Source organism: Ascaphus truei, unplaced genomic scaffold (genome assembly GCF_040206685.1).
Source record: "Ascaphus truei isolate aAscTru1 unplaced genomic scaffold, aAscTru1.hap1 HAP1_SCAFFOLD_1128, whole genome shotgun sequence".
Lineage (NCBI taxonomy): Eukaryota > Metazoa > Chordata > Amphibia > Anura > Ascaphidae > Ascaphus > Ascaphus truei.
This window is the reverse complement of record NW_027453995.1, coordinates 22,501-41,542: the sequence shown is the minus strand read 5'-3', so window position 1 is coordinate 41,542 and position 19,042 is coordinate 22,501. Positions and strand designations below refer to the sequence as shown.

At 50.9% G+C, this 19,042-nt stretch overlaps 1 protein-coding gene across 1 annotated transcript in view; it reads right to left on the bottom strand.

Annotated features, from left to right (window-relative positions):
* Positions 1 to 1,838: 1,838 nt before the first annotated feature.
* Positions 1,839 to 19,042, bottom strand: part of LOC142475282 (eukaryotic translation initiation factor 6) — a 39,228-nt gene continuing 22,024 nt past the window's right edge. Inside the window, exons 4-7 of the mRNA XM_075581215.1 lie at positions 18,240 to 18,415; positions 8,161 to 8,337; positions 2,800 to 2,981; positions 1,839 to 1,971 (exon numbers count right to left, since the gene is read on the bottom strand). Coding sequence (XP_075437330.1) covers positions 1,962 to 1,971; positions 2,800 to 2,981; positions 8,161 to 8,337; positions 18,240 to 18,415 — 545 coding nt within the window. The 3' untranslated portion in view covers positions 1,839 to 1,961. The remainder of the gene's footprint in view (positions 1,972 to 2,799; positions 2,982 to 8,160; positions 8,338 to 18,239; positions 18,416 to 19,042) is intronic.

Here is a 19,042-nt window from a genome sequence, read left to right as displayed (position 1 = left end):
AGTCTATGTCAGGATAATTAAAACCCCCCATTATGCAAACATGACCCAGTTTTGATGCCTTCTCCATTTGCAAAAGTATTTTAGCTTCCTCAATCTCACAGATATTTGGGGGTTTATAGCATATTCTCACAAACATTTTCTTTATACTTTTACCTCCACTGCTAATTTCTATCCACAAGGACTCTACATTTTCATCATTCCCTTCATAGACATCATCCCTTATAATAGGTTTTAGATCTGGTTTAACATATAGACATACTCCACCTCCCCTTCTATTTGTTCGATCCTTCCGAAAAAGAGAATAACCCTCTAAATAAACGGTCCAGTCATGAGTTTCATCCCACCATGTTTCAGTAATGCCTATGATATCATACTGCTCCCTTGCAGCTATTAATTCAAGCTCCCCCATTTTATCTGTCAGGCTTCTTGCATTAGCAAGCATGTATTTAAGTTTTTTTTCAGCCTGTACTATTATCTTATCTGCTCCTTCCTTTCTGCTCCCACTTGGTTTAGTCTTTAGAAGTTTTCTAGTATTATCTCTATTTACTATGGGTATCTCACTGCTTGTCAAACTTGCACTTGCCCCCATTCTACCTCCATACCACCTTGTATCCTCATCTATTCCATTTAGTTCATTATCTGTTTCATTCCCCTCCCCCCTCCATCCTAGTTTAAAATCTCCTCCAACCTTTTTAGCATTCTCCCCCCTAGCACAGAAGATCCCTCTTCATTGAGGTGCAATCCGTCCCTAGAAAATAAATGGCACCTCTCAGAAAAGGAGTCCCAGTGCTCTAAAAACCCAAACCCCTCCTTCCTACACCACTTTCTTAGCCATGCATTAACCTCCCTGATCTCTGACTGTCTCCCTGTGGTAGCGCATGGCACTGGTAGTATTTCAGAAAATACTACCTTGGAGGTCCTTGCCTTAAGCTTTTGGCCTAGATCCCTGTAATCATTTTTTAGGACCCTCCATCTTTCTCTAACTTTGTCATTGGGGCCAACATGTACCAAGACCGCCGGGTCAATCCCAGCCCCCCCCAACAATCTGTCTACCCGATCCGCAAAGTGCCGAACCCGAGCACCCGGGAGACAAACTGTTCGGTTCATACGGTCCCGGCAACAGATTGACCTATCTACCTTCCTAATAATGGAGTCCCCTACCACCACAATCTTTCTTTGCATCTGAGCATCCTGAGTCCCCACTGTGCTGGAGGAACTATTCCGCTGGCTGCTAGAGGAATTAGTCTCCCCCAGCCTTCCCATTTCTGCCCCAACATTCCCAGTCAGCTCAGAAACGACCTGCCTCTCCCTATTGCCCCTGCTTCCCCTTCTAACTGTCACGCAGCTACCTACCTGCTCCTCACTAACAGCAACTAAGCTACCTACCTGCTCCTCACTATCAGCGCCACCATCTGCACCACTAGTCGAAGCAAGGGCCTGCTCAGTGAGCTCTAATTCCCTTTCAAGATTGCCAATGTCCCTCAATATTGCAAGTTGCCTCTTTAGATCAGCAATCTCTGATTCTAAAGAGACCACCTGCTCACACTTCCCACAGCGGTATGCTCCTTGGAACAGCTGCTCCAAGTGCACATACATGTGGCAAGATGTGCATTGAGTGGCATTTTCAATCCTGCTCATTCTATCAACTATGAAGTTTAGAAGTACTAACAGTAAACTGTACTTCAATAAACTATACCTTGTTTAACCGCTTCCTTGTTCAAACTGCTTCTGGTTCTAACTGCACACACTTTAACCAACCAGCACTTCAATCAACACACAGCTCAATCAGTACACGCAATTGAATTCAGATAAACAGTTTGGAAGCACAGAAACTCACATTTCAGCAGCAGTGTTCTTTAATGTTATATTTACTAGTACAGATTTGATAAAAGGCGATAGATAACCTTCAAGGTGCGAATTGCAACAAGAAATGTGCAGCTACATTTTCCTTGGCCAATTGCTTATGTTAAGCTGTAAAAGAAAAGACAAAATGGAAACATTTATAATGTGTTCACCAATATACAAGTATATTATTTCTTGTAAGAAGGTAAATGTGGTGGTATTTTAGGGGAGTAGGTCCAAACTTTTATTCCCAATTAAAAGGGGAAGTTGTGTCATGGACAAAATTGAACCAAAACAGTGACAAAAGGTTAAAATGCAGCTAATTGATTTATTTAAACAAAAATCCCATTGCAATTTAAAAAATATAAACAAAAGCTTTGTTTTACGGTCTTCACTACGGTCTTTAGAGCAAAGCATTGTTTACTGTGAAAATGATAGTTATCCATAAAATACTTACAAGTCCAATTAAAAAAAAAAAAAAAAAAAAAAATAGGTGGCAGTCATTTACATTAACTTATTAAATATGCTCTGGGTCTTAGTTCAAAGTAGCGCCCCTTTAATAGGTCAATAATCCGCCTTTGATTTTAATAACCAGTGTATAGAGCAGTATTTTTCAACCAGGGTTCCTTGGGTTCCCCGGGCACCACTAAAGGGTTCCCTGCAATTTTCAGGTTACTTGACAATTGTACCAAATACAGAAGCATTTAAATGCATCTGATCTCAGATGCACTATTAAAGGGGGTTGGGGTTCCTCAGAATTTCAAACTATAATTATACGGTTCCTCAACCCCAAAAAGTTTGAAATCTGTGGTATAGAGCTTTAAAAACATATAAAATCACATTGCTTCTTCATTCAGAAACATTTGGACAACACAAGCAGACACATAAGCCTTACTGAAGACCGACTCATCATACTTTCTACACATTAAGCAATTTGTCACATGCATATCACCATACCTGTCAATAAGGGAATCTCTCATGCTGGTAGCAATGGTGCTAGGCTGAGCATCATTTAGTTTGAATACACTTTCTATGACAGAAAGTTCCGTGCTGGTTGTATCCAGACCACAAAATGCACACCAATCGTTAACGACCATTCCTGCAGCAATCACTTCGCTGCCACGATTCACTGTCCCAGCCTGCAAAATAACATGCTCAGTTAGACTCATCTGAACAACGACCATATTAACAACAAAAACTCATAAGATTTGAATAACTAGAGCAATGTCTTCAATAATGAATATCTTCATTCGAACATACAAATATTTTTTTAATTTACAGGATGAATCCTTTAACCCTTTGCGGTCCAATCAATTTTCATTAAGTGCACCAGTAGGTCTAATTTAATTTTCAGGAAAAAAAACGCACTGACACCATACTCACAGCCCCCTAACGCCCTTCCTCCGGTGTCAGCTGCTGGGAGTCATCGTGGGGCTGCCTGCGGGAATCGGCGCAGAGCTGGAGGGGTGTTCGGAGCGGCGCAGGGCTTTGGGGGGTGGACGGATCGGCACAGGGGGGGACGGATCGGCACGGGGGGGAGGGGGATCGGCACAGGGGGGGAGGGGGGATCGGCACAGGGGGGACGACGGATCGGCACAGGGGGGGACGACGGATCGGCACAAGGGGGGACGACGGATCGGCACAGGGGGGGACGACGGATCGGCACAGGGGGGGGGGACGGATCGGCACAGGGGGGGGGACGACGGATCGGCACAGGGGGGGGACGACGGATCGGCACAGGGGGGGACGACGGATCGGCACAGGGGGGGACGACGGATCGGCACAGGGGGGGGACGGATCGGCACAGGGGGGGACGACGGATCGGCACAGGGGGGGACGACGGATCGGCACAGGGGGGGGACGACGGATCGGCACAGGGGGGGGGATCGGCACAGGGGGGGACGACGGATCGGCACAGGGGGGGGAACGACGGATCGGCACGGGGGGGGGGACGACGGATCGGCACGGGGGGGGACGACGGATCGGCACGGGGGACGACGACGGATCGGCACGGGGGACGACGACGGATCGGCACGGGGGACGACGACGACAGATCGGCACTTGGGGGACAGGGGACGACAGATCGGCACAGGGGGGGGGGGGAACGGATCGGCACAGGGGGGGAACGGATCGGCACAGGGGGGGGGAACGGATCGGCACGGGGGGGGGGGAACAGATCGGCACTGGGGGGGGGGGGGGAACAGATCGGCACTGGGGGGGGGAACGGATCAGCACCGGGAGTGGGGGGGGGGGCGGATCGGCACCGGGGGGGGGAACGAATCGGCCCCGGGGGTGGGGGGGACGCATGGGCGCATCAGTGCGGTGCAAGCAGAATGCAGGGGATGTGCTGCGGGCGCCTCACTCCACACCACAGCTTTCCTCCCTCCTCCCGGTCCGACATTGGACCGCAAGTGGCAAATACTAGTGTCGGATATACTCCAACATTCAACCGGAAAGGGTTAAAACTCAGAAAATTAACATGCTGCATTGTATAATTTTTCCTTCGGAGGGGGGGGGGGTTTGTTTGCCATTCTCTTGATCAAAAAACTGTAAATATAGGATAAGTATCTGTCCTCTAAATAAAACATAGGTTGGACTCGATGGACATATGTCTTTTATCAACCTCATCTATGTAACGATTTAATGACACTGAATATCCTCATTTTCAGATGTCTTTTTTAAAACAAACGCAACTTAGTTTTAAAATCCTAACCCTTGTCAGAAAGGTGCATAGGTACAGAGTTCGTTCTGTGTATGCACTATAACGGACATTGAGACTGGACATTTAAAATGAAAAGCGTTTAATAAACAACGTATCTGAAATAAAGCTGTACATCTATTCTAAATGTGTTGTTTATTAAACTATTCATTTTAACTACTAGTATTTCTTTTAGGGGTCTTCGTTGTCCCCCGTGAGATTGTTAGTAGTGGAGTGCTCTGGACAATTTGTCTACTTCTGTATATTGTCGGAAGAAATTAGGGATTCCTCATGTACACCTGCACCGATTCTCATCTTTAAGATTCATCGCTACGTGCTAAAACGGTAGTGCGTTTTGTGTTTGTATATAAATTAAACTAACATGTACAATGACCATTTCATCTTTCCAAGTACCAGAATTTAGTTGGCACAAGTACTTACAATTTTGGTTTCTGGGGCACAGAGAAGATGGTATGCCCACAAATCAACTAGCCATGTGATTTGGGCTTTTCCATGCTAAACGCAAAATACACTATACCATTGGACATCCCAAACCAACCCTTAAATACTACATCAAACACCTGTAGTTCATCGACAGTATTAATCCTTTTATAATGCTATGTATATAATCACACTCCACCATACTAAAATTGGAGAGGTTTAGAGTAATTGCAAATACAGCTCAACCCCGTTATAGCGTGATCCGTTAAAACGCGAATCCGCTTATAACGCGGTCTGAGCATACAATATAATAAAAATAAAATAAACATTTATAAATCATTATTTAAATTTTTAATTATACCATATCATACAGGAATAGAACCCAGGACCTTTCATATGCTAGTTAAGCAAACCTTACTCTTACACCACACTGACTGTGTGATGTCACTGCCATCTATAAATTAACTTGACAGTGAACAGAGTACACTCTCCTTACAGAGGATAAATATGTTTATAGGGTATGTTTTGTCACACCAGCCTAAGGGGTATGGCATTGGCAGTGGAAGGTCCTGAGTTCAATCCCTGCATGTGTCTAATACAAAATGTACAAATGTTCAATTTGTGTGTGTCCGTTAGTCAATAAAGCATTTAATTGAATGTTTAAAATGGCGCAAAAAAAAAAGACTGCACATGACAACTGGAGAGAGGAAAGCACGTGGACGGCTGCAGAGAGGAAATCTTCTATGTAGTGAGGAGAGAGATGCCGGTAAGGTCCTCGCGCGGCAAAATGGACGTTTAAAAAAAATTATGACTGCCGGTTAAATTTTAATGCGATCTCAGATATAACGCGGTCTAGGGGCTGGGGACCCCAAGGACCGTGTTATAACGGGGTTGAGCTGTACTGGCCCAGTGTGTCACGGTAGCTTATGACAGGCAGTAATTTACACCAAAAATATATATATACCTGGGTTTGAACTGGGACGAGACTTAGATATAACAAATTGTATTTATTCCTTAGGATAGGTGACCACACAAAAAATGTACAAATAACAGCAAAATATAGACACTTACTTAAAGATTAGGACAGAAGGCCATCAGGATACAGACTGGGCCACTTCTCCCATATTTCAGTTGACATCACAGCAATACATGCAGGACACATATCGCCTGAAGAAGTTTACTTTGTTAAACGAAACGCGTCGCGACTGTTGTGGCTGGCGGTTTTACTACCCACCACCAGTACACACTCAAGTGTACCGTTCCTGCTTATTTCCGATCGTTTCTATGCTATCAAAAACGGACAGGCATCCTAAGGACACCTATTGAAGGCCCCGGTTCCTGCGCATGCGCGCTACACTCCGCACCACGCTACCACACGTGGAGGACAGGAGAGTGAACAGAGACAGCCCCAGCGCGCGGGTCTGATCTCTCAGAACTGAGATTACCCTTCAAACTTCCTATGTGATGCCCTACTCCTGTGATAGACACCAGAATCGGGGATTATTAAAGAAATTTTATATGTAAGTTACTAATTTTATTATTTGTTGCTAATACAATATCTATCTCTCATCTTGGTGCGCTTTAGTGTTTTTTCTTGTTTTGCTGATATTGGTATCACCATCGGGGTTCCGGTGGAGACCACATTTGGAGGTGGGGGAGACACCTCATAAACACAGAAGCAGCAAGAGAACTGAGAGGGACCAACACTCCAAGTTTAAAGAGCCAGAGCGCGGACTGAACTTTTCATTACAGGACACATGCATGAAGACATTTGCATGAAGAACATGAAGAACATTTGCATGAAGAACCATGGGTAAAAAGTGGTTCTGACTTCTATATCATTTTAACCCCCTCTTTCCCAGATACGGCGCCGTGCCTTTTAGCAAAAGTCCCTTTGAAGCTTTTGAAGCTCATTTTGGACTTCCAGCTTGGGGTAGCCCCCCCATCAATAAACCCTTTGAAGCAGGGAGGACATTTGTCATGTTCATTCCTGCAGGAAACCTTGGTGTGTAAGTGTGAGTTACCACGTTTACAAAAACATCCTCTTCCCTGCTCATTATCATAACAGGGGGGGGTTTGCAGTCTTTCAGAACTCAACCAAAATTTCATATTTACTGCACATCACTCCCTAACTTGAGTTCAGTAATACATACAGGCAGGTGAGATATATTAATACATTCCGTCACACCTGATGCTCGCAGAGATACAAAACATTACAGTGTAATATGAACATTAATAGAGATATTAATATCTGGCATTTCGTAGCGGTTACATATACAATGTTTAGACTCCCAAAGATATGCTAAATCCCACGAATACAAATATGTAATTCTTATCATTTTCAGCCAAGGACATCTCATAATATTCTTATATTTAATAAGGACACCCATTCAGATATCCTGCTTGGGGCAGCCCCACCCTGGCCCCATCAATAAAACCTTTTGAAGCAGGCTTTTGGCCTCCATTGTAAGTGTGAATTGTTACACTTAACTATTCCTTGTGCCTGCCTCCCGCATAAACAATTAGGGCAGTTACCTTTTGCTGCTTCCTGGGTCTCGCATAACAATACCCCTTTGAAGCAGGGCTAAATTCTAGCATCCAGCTGGCCCATTCACACCTCCCTTTTGATATGCACTTCCAGAGAGGGAGCTTGCATATCAAACGTGAATAGACTCATGAGTCACAGCATTTGGTTCTGGACATTTTAAAAACTGCAAAAAGTCACTTTATCAAAAATATATGTCCCTCTTATGACAAAGTTATATTTTTAATATGTGGGTACTTGGGGGGTTCCCCTGAGGCTGCACCCCAAGACTCAGGGGCTGGCTTACTCCGTTCCCAAATTACCAGTTTTCAGGTAACTGTTTATTCAGCACTGCATATAAGATTAAACCCTTAAGTCCCAGTGGATGGGTTATGCAGACACTGATCCAGCAACAATACATTTACACAGGAGAATAAGCATTTTCATGTTATAACAAGGGTTAAATCACCTTTCTGGACCTCGGCCCAGTTAACCCCTTGTCTCCCTGGCGAGGTTAGAGGGGGCCAATTGGGGGGGTAACCCCGTTAATCCCGGGCCAAACCCTCACGATCGTCACACAGTGTTCCCATGTCCCATTCTGAATGCAATGAGCACTTTTATCCCAACTAATCAATACACCACGTGAATATCATACCACAAGGGGGACTTGTAGAAGAGAAGACAGTTCATCTTGATCTTCAATAGTGGTTTTCGGATGCACCAAGCCTCCTTGATTACTAAATGCACAGTAACTCCCCACTAGGACTTGATCGGCCACCGTCTGTCTGAAAACTTCGACTTTTAGGACATCTGCCAAAATCTCCTCAGTCTCCTGTAAGAGAGATCACAGGTCAACAATAATGACCTCCAAAATCACAGGTCAAAAACAAAAACTCTCCCTCTAAAAAAGGAGAACGCGTGACTGAAGCCGGGTAAATGAGCCGTGCCCCAACCCCCCTTTCCCCCACCAAATAAGTCTTGTGCCACCCAGTTTGCACACCATTGAAAAGGATTCCGCACCCACAAGAACTAATTCCAGCAAAGATAATAATTTTAACCTTCACCTTGAGGGTCTTTTTCTTTTTGATGGTCTGTTACACAACATTAACAAATGCCTTATTTTTGAGGTTATCCCCTGACGGACGGACGGACACTTCTATTGTAGTGAGAGATTCTACACAAACTGGGTGGGCACATGCACAAAAAATATGAAATAAAAGGTAAAGGGAGGGTGCATACCATCCATGGAAAAACAAAAAAGAAAAACAGGACAGGCACTCCTATACTCAAAAAATTGAATGTATATCATTTCCCAGAACCACCATCTTCAGTAAAAGTGTGTGTGTGTGTGTGTGTGTGTGTGTGTGTGTGTGTGTGTGTGTGTATACAGTGGTCGACAAATCACAAAAAAAATCTACTCGCCACCTAGTAGCAAACATGTGCTGCTTGGGCCAATAGGAGCTCGCCACATCTGTGTGCGAGTCTGTGCGTGTGCGCGTCTGTGTCTGTGTGTCTATCTATCCTATCTACCTATATTCAGTGGTTGACAAACCACCAAAAAAATCTACTCGCCACCTAGTACCAAACGTGTGCTGCTTGGGCCAATATTTACTCGCCCGGGGGTTAAATCCACTAGCCCGGGGCGAGCAAATGTATAGGTTTGACGAACACTGTCTATATTTATTTATTTCTTTTGTCCCATGATTATTTTTCGAGTCTAGTTAGGCAGGGTTTCAGTCAGTTGTTTTTTGTTTTCCTTCATATTTTAATTTAATAAATTATTATTATTATTTTTGCATTATTTGTCTGAGTGCTTTTTGAGAGGTTTCTTTTTCTGTGTTTACATAAATATATATATATATATATATATATATTTTTTGTGTGTATATATATATATATATATATATATATATATATATATATATATATATATATATATATATATATATATATATATATATAATGTATATATATGATATATGTATGTATGATATATGTATGTATGATATATGTATGTATGATATATGTATGTATGAATATATATATATATATATATATATATATATATATATATATATATACACATACACACAGATAATACACATACATAAAAATATATATATACATATATGTAAACACAGAAAAAGAAACCTCTCAAAAAGCACTCAGACAAATAATGCAAAAATAATAATAATAATTTATTAAATCAAAATATGAAGGAAAACAAAAAAACAACTGACTGAAACCCTGGCTAACTAGACTCAAAAAATAATCATGGGACAAAAGAAATAAATAACCCCAAGAAAAAATAGCTTGTATAAGAAAAAAAATAAAAAATATTTATATAATGAACAGAACCTCAAAAAATAAAACCACTATGGGGACCAAGTACCCATAGTGATCCACAACCGGCCGGTCATATAAAAGAGATAATGAACAATAAACCTATTAGAGACAAAAAACTCTAAAGAAAAAAATAGTGTTTGGTATTAGACCACCTGGAAATGAATAAACAGAAAGTGAATAGATATACCAAGCATACTATGCTAGTGTATGGGGCACTGTGATGAAATGACCTAATAACATAATACTATAAATATAGCACATAACAGAAAACATAAAGGTACTTCAATGACCCAAACACAAAACCACAATGGGAACATGTACAGGAGAGAGACTCATACTACAAACCAGTATAATTACTGCATAATAGTATATATAATATATATATATACTAGCTGATAAACCCGGCGTTGCCCGTGATTGCTGGGGCGGGGGGCGTGGAGAGGCGGGGAAGGGGAGGGAGGGGGGCGAAGGGCAGGGAGGGGGGCGAGGGGGCAAAGGGCAGGGAGGGGGGCGAGGGGGCAAAGGGCAGGGAGGGGGGCGAGGGGGCAAAAGGCAGGGAGGGGGGCGAGGGGGCAAAGGGCAGGGAGGGGGGTGAGGGGGCAAAGGGCAGGGAGGGTGGGGGCGAAGGGCAGGGAGGGTGGGGGCGAAGGGCAGGGAGGGTGGGGGCGAAGGGCAGGGAGGGTGGGGCGAAGGGCAGGGAGGGTGGGGCGAAGGGCAGGGAGGGTGGGGCGAAGGGCAGGGAGGGTGGGGGCGAAGGGCAGGGAGGGTGGGGGCGAAGGGCAGGGAGGGTGGGGGCGAAGGGCAGGGAGGGTGGGGGCGAAGGGCAAGGTGGGTGGGGGCGAAGGGCAGGGTGGGTGGGGGCGAAGGGCAGGAAGGGTGGGGGCGAAGGGCAGGAAGGGTGGGGGCGAAGGGCAGGGAGTGTGGGGGCGAAGGGCAGGGAGGGTGGGGGCGAAGGGCAGGGAGGGTGGGGGCGAAGGGAAGGAAGGGTGAGGGCGAAGGGCAGGGAGGGTGGGGGCAAAAGGCAGGGAGGGTGGGGGCGAAGGGCAGGGAGGGTGGGGGCGAAGGGCAGGGAGGGTGGGGGCGAAGGGCAGGGAGGGTGGGGCGAAGGGCAGGGAGGGTGGGGCGAAGGGCAGGGAGGGTGGGGCGAAGGGCAGGGAGGGTGGGGGCGAAGGGCAGGGAGGGTGGGGGCGAAGGGCAGGAAGGGTGGGGGCGAAGGGCAGGGTGGGTGGGGGCGAAGGGCAGGAAGGGTGGGGGCGAAGGGCAGGAAGGGTGGGGGCGAAGGGCAGGAAGGGTGGGGGCGAAGGGCAGGGAGGGTGGGGGCGAAGGGCAGGGAGGGTGGGGGCGAAGGGCAGGGAGGGTGGGGCAGGGAGGGTGGGGGCGAAGGGCAGGGAGGGTGGGGGCGAAGGGCAGGGAGGGTGGGGGCGAAGGTCAGGGAGGGTGGGGGCGAAGGTCAGGGAGGGTGGGGCGAAGGGCAGGGAGGGTGGGGCGAAGGGCAGGGAGGGTGAGGACGGGGGCGAAGGGCAGGGAGGGTGGGGGCGAAGGGCAGGAAGGGTGGGGGCGAAGGGCAGGGTGGATGGGGGCGATGGGCAGGAAGGGTGGGGGCGAAGGGCAGGAAGGGTGGGGGCGAAGGGCAGGGGCGAAGGGCAGGGAGGGTGGGGGCGAAGGGCAGGGAGGGTGGGGGCGAAGGGCAGGGAGGGTGGGGGGAAGGGCAGGGAGGGTGGGGGCGAAGGGCAGGGAGGGTGGGGGCGAAGGGCAGGGAAGGTGGGGGCGAAGGGCAGGGGGTGTGTGAGTGAAGGGCAGGGCCGGAGGAGGCGAAGGGCAGGGCCGGAGGGGGCGAAGGGCAGGGCCGGAGGGGGTGGGTGCGAAGGGCAGGGAGGGTGGGGGTGGGTGCGAAGGGCAGGGAGGGTGGGGGTGGGTGGGTGCGAAGGGCAGGGAGGGTGGGGGTGGGTGCAAAGGGCAGGGAGGGTGGGGGCGAAGGGCGGGGTGGGGGCGAAGGGCAGGGGGGGTGGGGGCGAAGGGCAGGGAGGGTGGGGGCGAAGGGCAGGGAGGGTGGGGGCGAAGGGCAGGGAGGGTGGGGGCGAAGGGCAGGGAGGGTGGGGGCGAAGGGCAGGGGGGGTGGGGGCGAAGGGCAGGGGGGGTGGGGGCGAAGGGCAGGGAGGGTGGGGATGGGGGCGAAGGGGAGGGAGGGTGGGGATGGGGGCGAAGGGGAGGGAGGGTGGGGATGGGGGCGAAGGGGAGGGAGGGTGGGGATGGGGGCGAAGGGCAGGGAGGGTGGGGGCGAAGGGCAGGGAGGGTGGGGATGGGGCGAAAGGCAAGGCCGGAGGGGGCGAAGAGCAGGGCCGGAGGGGGTGAAGAGGGGGGCCGGAGGGGGTGAAGAGGGGGGCCGGAGGGGGTGAAGAGGGGGGCCGGAGGGGGTGAAGGGCAGGGCTGGAGGGGGTGAAGGGCAGGGCCGGAGGGGGTGAAGGGCAGGGCTGGGGGGTGGGGTGAAGGGCATGGCCGGGGGGGGGGGGTGAAGGGCATGGCCGGGGGGGGGGGGGTGAAGGGCATGGCCGGGGGGGGGGGGTGAAGGGCATGGCCAGGGGGGGGGGTGAAGGGCAGGGCCGGGGGGGGGGGGGGGGTGAAGGGCCTGATGGGGGGGGGGGGTGAAGGGCCGGGCCAGGGGGTGAAGGGCTGGTCAGGGGGGGGAGGGGGGTTAAGGGCCGGGCCGGGTGAAGGTCAGGGCCGGATGAAGGGCAGGGCCGGATGAAGGGCAGGGCCGGATGAAGCGCCGGGCCGGATGAAGGGCCGGGCCGGGGGGGGTGAAGGGCCGGGCCGGGGGGGGGGGGGGGTGTGAAGGGCTGGGCCGGGGGTGAAAGATCCCTTCCCCTGCGGTTACTTACCTCCTCAGGTTCCTCGGCGGTCTCCGTTCCCCCCCGCGAGGCAGAGCTGAGACGCTCAGGTGAGGAGGTGGTGTGGGCAGCCGGCCCGTACAGCTCCCGACAGAGAGCCGGAGCAGCGCTCGCGGGGATGGTGAGCTGGGGGCGCGGCCTCTAGGCCTGAAGGTGAGAGCGGCGAGAGCGTGCTCTGGGGGGAGCACCGGGAGAGAGGGTGAGCACCGGGAGAGAGGGTGAGCACCGGGAGAGAGGGTGAGCACCGGGAGAGAGGGTGAGCACCGGGAGAGAGGGTGAGCACCGGGAGAGAGGGTGAGCACCGGGAGAGAGGGTGAGCACCGGGAGAGAGGGTGAGCACCGGGAGAGAGGGTGAGCACCGGGAGAGAGGGTGAGCACCGGGAGAGAGGGTGAGCACCGGGAGAGAGGGTGAGCACCGGGAGAGAGGGTGAGCACCGGGAGAGAGGGTGAGCACCGGGAGAGAGGGTGAGCACCGGGAGAGAGGGTGAGCACCGGGAGAGAGGGTGAGCACCGGGAGAGAGGGTGAGCACCGGGAGAGAGGGTGAGCACCGGGAGAGAGGGTGAGCACCGGGAGAGAGGGTGAGCACCGGGAGAGAGGGTGAGCACCGGGGGAGAGGGTGAGCACCGGGGGAGAGGGTGAGCACCGGGGGAGAGGGTGAGCACCGGGGGAGAGGGTGAGCACCGGGGGAGAGGGTGAGCACCGGGGGAGAGGGTGAGCACCGGGAGAGAGGGTGAGCACCGGGAGAGAGGGTGAGCACCGGGGGAGAGGGTGAGCACCGGGGGAGAGGGTGAGCACCGGGGGAGAGGGTGAGCACCGGGGGAGAGGGTGAGCACCGGGGGAGAGGGTGAGCACCGGGAGAGAGGGTGAGCACCGGGAGAGAGGGTGAGCACCGGGAGAGAGGGTGAGCACCGGGAGAGAGGGTGAGCACCGGGAGAGAGGGTGAGCACCGGGAGAGAGGGTGAGCACCGGGAGAGAGGGTGAGCACCGGGAGAGAGGGTGAGCACCGGGAGAGAGGGTGAGCACCGGGAGAGAGGGTGAGCACCGGGAGAGAGGGTGAGCACCGGGAGAGAGGGTGATGTTGAGGTCCCGCGGAGTGGTGAAAGGGGGGGTTCCGTTGTTGCGGGCCAGCCGCCGGGAAGGGCGGAGGGGGGGGGGGTCAAGGCCGGGCAACCGTTAAGGAGGGTGGTGTGCGTGTGCGTGTGCGTGTCCTTTGGCCCGTCACTCCGCCTCAGGCCAATGAGAGGTGTGCGGGGGCAGGCGGCCCAAGGGACCAATGAGATTTCCCCTAGGGACACCGGACATCCAGACAGGCAAGCAGGCAGGCATACAGTGTTTTCACTAATATAGTATAACATAACCTTAATAATAGTGGTGAATACCTAGTCTAGTCTCAAACCCGCTTAGCCATTAAGACCAACCTCACACTGATGATACCCATCAAGGTTGAAACATGTCTGTGAGTGGGTTTAATGGCTTTGCATCTCATCCCAGCCTCTGTCTAAAACAGCATGCATTGGCTTGAGGATTTGCTTGTGTAATACGAGCTTGAGACAAAAGGTGGCACTGAGTGCTCATTTGCATGTCATTTACCATAATCCCTTGCTGCAGTGGAAGCGCTGTATGCTGGGCGACAATGGGGAAAGACAGGGTTGCAGACCTGTCTAAGACATGCAAATGAACATACAGTAATATTTTTAATATATATACATATATATATATATATATATACTAGCTGATATACCCGGCGTTGCCCGGGCGTGGAAGGGCAGGGGGCATGGAGTGGAAGGGCGGGGGAAGAGGGGCGTGGAAGGGCGGGGGAGGGGGGCAAGGGGTGTCGAAGGGTGGGGAGGGCAAAGGGCAGGGGGGCAAAGGGCAGGGAGGGGCGGGGGGGCAAAGGGCAGGGAGGGGAGGGGGGGCAGGGAGGGCAGGGAGGGGAGGGGGGCAGGGAGTGCAGGGGGGGGCAGGGAGGGGCGGGGGGGTTGCAGGGAGGGGCGGGTTGGGCAGGGAGGGGCAAAGGGCTGGGGGGGCAGGGGGCAAAGTGCTAGGGGGGCAGGGGGCAAAGGGCTGGGGGGGCAGGTGGAGGGTGGCAGGGGGCAAAGGGCAGGAGGGCAGGGGGCAAAGGGCAGGGGGAGGGAGGGGGCAAAGGGCAGGGGGAGGGAGGGCAGGGGGCAAAGGGCAGGGGGAGGGAGGGCAAGGGGCAAAGGGCAGGGGGGGCAGGAGGCAAAGGGCTGGGGGGGCAGGGGGCAAAGGGCTGGGGGGGCAGGGGGAGGAGGGGCAGGTGGAGAGTGGCAGGGGACAACGGGCAGGGGGAGGGAGGGCAGGGGGCAAAGGCCAGGGGGAGGGAGGGCAGGGGGCAAAGGGCAGGGGGAGGGAGGGCAGGGGGCAAAGGGCAGGGGGAGGGAGGGCAGGGGGCAAAGGGCAGGGGGGGCAGGGAGGGTAGGGGGCAGGGAGGGTAGGGGGCAGGTAGGGGGGGCAGGGAGGGTAGGGGGGACAGGGAGGGTAGGGGTCGCAGGGAGGGTAGGGGGGGCAGGGAGGGTAGGGGGGGCAGGGAGGGTAGGGGGGGCAGGGAGGGTAGGGGGGGCAGGGAGGGTAGGGGGGACAGGGAGGGTAGGGGGGGGCAGGGAGGGTAGGGGGGGCAAAGGGCAGGAGGAGTCAGGGATGCGTTTAATAACCCATTCCCCTGCGTTTACTGACCTTGCACACGGCCGCGCTCCTCTTCCTACGTGTACCGGCCGCCCTCCTCTTCCACCTCAGGCTCCTCCGCGGCGAGGCTGAGACGCTCCGGTGAGGAGGTGCTGTGCCTTTCGCAGGGAGAGGCGGAGATAGCCGGAGGAGCGGCCTGTGTCAGGGGAGAGCCGCGTGCTCTGTGTGTGGGTGGGGGGGGGGATAAGCGGGGCAGGGGGTAAACGGGGCGGGTGAGCGGGGGGGAGAGGGGGGTGAGCGGGTGGGGGGGGAGAGCGGGGGATGGGGTGGTGAGCGGGTGGGGGGTGAGGGAAAGCGCTGGGTGAGGGAGTAGCCTATGGGTGGTGAGAGCCGTGGGGAGCGCTCTCGGGGATGGTCAGCTGGGGGAGCGGCCTATGTGAGGGGAGAGCCGCAGAGAGCATGGGGGAGGGTGGTGGTGTGTGTGTGTGTGTGTGTGTCTCCGTCTCTCCTTTGGCCCGTCACTCTGCCTGAGGCCAATGAGAGGTGTGCGGGGGCGGGCGGGCCAAGGGAGCAATCTCATTGGCCTGGCCCAAGGTCCAATGGGATTGCCGCTAGGGACACAGGGAGGGACACAGGGAGACACATACAGACATAGGCACATAAGACGCTTTCACAAATATATAGTAAGATATATATATATATATATATATATCTCCCCGACCTAATCTAAATGGTTTGCTGCTGAAGGTGGTCCTATCGGTGCACTGCACAAACCCCACAGTTACAGAGGCCCCACGTTCTTCCGTATAACAATTAAGCTGATTGTCAGGGGGAAGCGCGGGGCCTCCAATGCTCGAACCTTCTCCTGTGCGATCTCTTGCCGTCAGTATCCCTCATGGTGCAGCGACCTCAAATGGTGTTGCGTTGCCATGACAATAGGACACCACACGTCGAGCCATTTCACATTACATAAGGGAGAAGGAGTGGCTCAGTGAGTAAAGACACTGACTGGCACTGAGTTTGAAGCAGGGGAACCCCTGTTTAATTCCCTGTGTCGGCTCCTTGTGACCTTGGGCAACTCACTTTATCTCCCTGTGCCTCAGGCACCAAAAACAGATTGTAAGCTCCACGGGGCAGGGACTGTGCCTGCAAAATGTCTCTGTAAAGCGCTACGTACAATTAGCAGCGCTATACAAGAACATATTATTATTATTACTATTATTACGGAGCTATGAGGGTGATACGGACAGCAGGAAATTGCGCAGAATGCAAGACGCACCACACCGAGCCCTGCAATTATCCTATCCAGACCTGCTGACTTTGTATTATATTTCCTGGTATTCTGCCAATTTTATCATAGACGTTTACACTTAAAAGGACAACTGGCTGTGTGACATGCACAAATCTTAATGCCAACACGCAAAAAATCTGATTAAAATCCTTTTTATAAAATGAAAGCTCTCTCAATGATTTCAAAATATAAATACTCAAAACTATTTCTGCCATTAGTTTTTTCGACACACGTGGAGCTCTCTTTACAGGTAAAGATGCAGTTTTGAGAATGGTATAGACCAGCGTTTTTCCACCTTTTATTGGTTAATGAATCCTATATTTATATTGTGAAATTTTGCAGAACCCCAACCCTCTCTAATAGCGCCCGAGATTAGATGCATTGTAAGGAACCCCAACCCTCTTACCTAGTTACATATAGTTACATAGTAGATGATGTTGAAAAAAGACTTCCGTCCACCAAGTTCAACCTATGCTAAATTTAGACAACAGATACTTTATCCTATATCTATACTTACTTATATAACCATAGGAAGGTAAACAAAAAAACCCAGAGTCACATCATCTAATGATATCTCATAAGGGGGGAAAAAAATTCCTTCCCAACTCCAAGAATTGGCAATCGGATTAATCCCTGGATCAACATCCTTCCCATGTATACTTATTTGGTATATCCATGTATACCTTTCCTTTCTAAAAAGATGTCCAATCTTTTCTTGAACAAATCTATTTTATCTGCCATCGCAGTCTCCATGGGTAATGAATTCCACATTTTAACTGCCCTTACTGTAAAGAACCCTTTCCTTTGTTGCTGGTGAAATGTCCTTTCCTCCAACCTTATGGTATGTCCCCGAGTCCTTAGTACTGCCCGTGGGATGAATAGTTATTTTGAAAGCTCCTTGTACTGTTCCCGAATATATTTGTATATAGTTATCATATCCCCTCGTAGATGCCTCTTTTCTAATGTAAATAAACCTAATTTAGCTAGCCTCTCCTCATAAGTTAGAATGTCCATCCCCTTTATTAATTTGGTGGCTCTTCTCTGCACTCTCTCTAGTTCCATAATGTATTTTCTTAGGATTGGTGCCCAAAATTGTACTCCATATTCAAGGTGTGGTCTTATTAATGCTTTGTAAAGGGGCATAATTATGTTTACTTCCCTTCCATCCATTGCCCGTTTGATGCAAGGTAAGATCTTGTTTGCCTTTGCAGCTACTGCATGACATTGGGCACTATTGCTAAGCCTGCTGTCTACCAGCACTCCAAATCCTTCTCCATCAAGGATTCCCCCAATTTACCCCATTTAATTTGTAAGTCGCTTGTTTATTTTTACTGTCCAAATGCATAACCTTACATTTATCTGTATTAAACCGCATCTGACATTTAATAGCAATAATATAATAGCTCTAATAGCACGTCTGAGATCAGATGCATTGTAAATTCTACTGAATTTGGCACAATTTTAAAATGACCCAAATATTGAAGGGATCCCCTTTGGGGATGCCTGGGAAACCCTGATTGAAAAACACTGGTATAACACCTTCCTTTTTCTGAACATAAACATACCCTGTCGAGATCAGGGTGGACCAGGGCCACATAGTCATTACATGCGATGACATTTCCTAAGGCAGAGAGGCGTTCCTCCACTCTTTGGATCCGGACAGAATCTGGTAGACTGTTTCTAATATGCTGAAGCTCCTGGTCTGTTGTATTGCTTGGAACAAGAAGTCCATTGCGGTTACCTAAAATAAAGGAAGACATTATTTGAATGAGAGACACCAATCCCTTGTATTTGCGTAGTGTTGCTATTTCAACCTTATGTGCAGAACACAAGTATTTAATAAGTAGCAACAGAGTTTCCTTATGGAAAACGTTGCCACAATTACTGAAATTGTCATACCAGTCACAGTTTTGTATGCAATAATGTCTGCCACTGTTTTAAAGAAGCAAAACAAGCGGCCTTTTCATTTACTTTAACATAGGATTGATGAACAATCCCAGCAACGTGTGTCTCTGTGTGTGTGTGTCTCTGTCTGTGTGTGTCTGTGTGTGTCTCTGTCTGTGTGTGTGTGTGTGTGTGTGTGTCTGTCTGTCTGTCTGTGTGTGTGTCTCTGTCTGTGTCTGTGTGTGTGTGTGTCTCTGTGTGTGTGTGTGTGTGTGTCTCTGTCTGTGTGTGTGTGTGTGTGTCTCTGTCTGTGTGTGTGTGTGTGTGTCTCTGTCTGTGTGTGTGTGTGTGTGTCTCTGTCTGTGTGTGTGTGTGTGTGTCTCTGTCTGTGTGTGTGTGTGTGTGTGTGTCTCTGTCTGTGTGTGTGTGTGTGTGTGTGTGTGTGTGTGTGTGTGTGTGTGTGTCTCTGTCTGTGTGTGTGTGT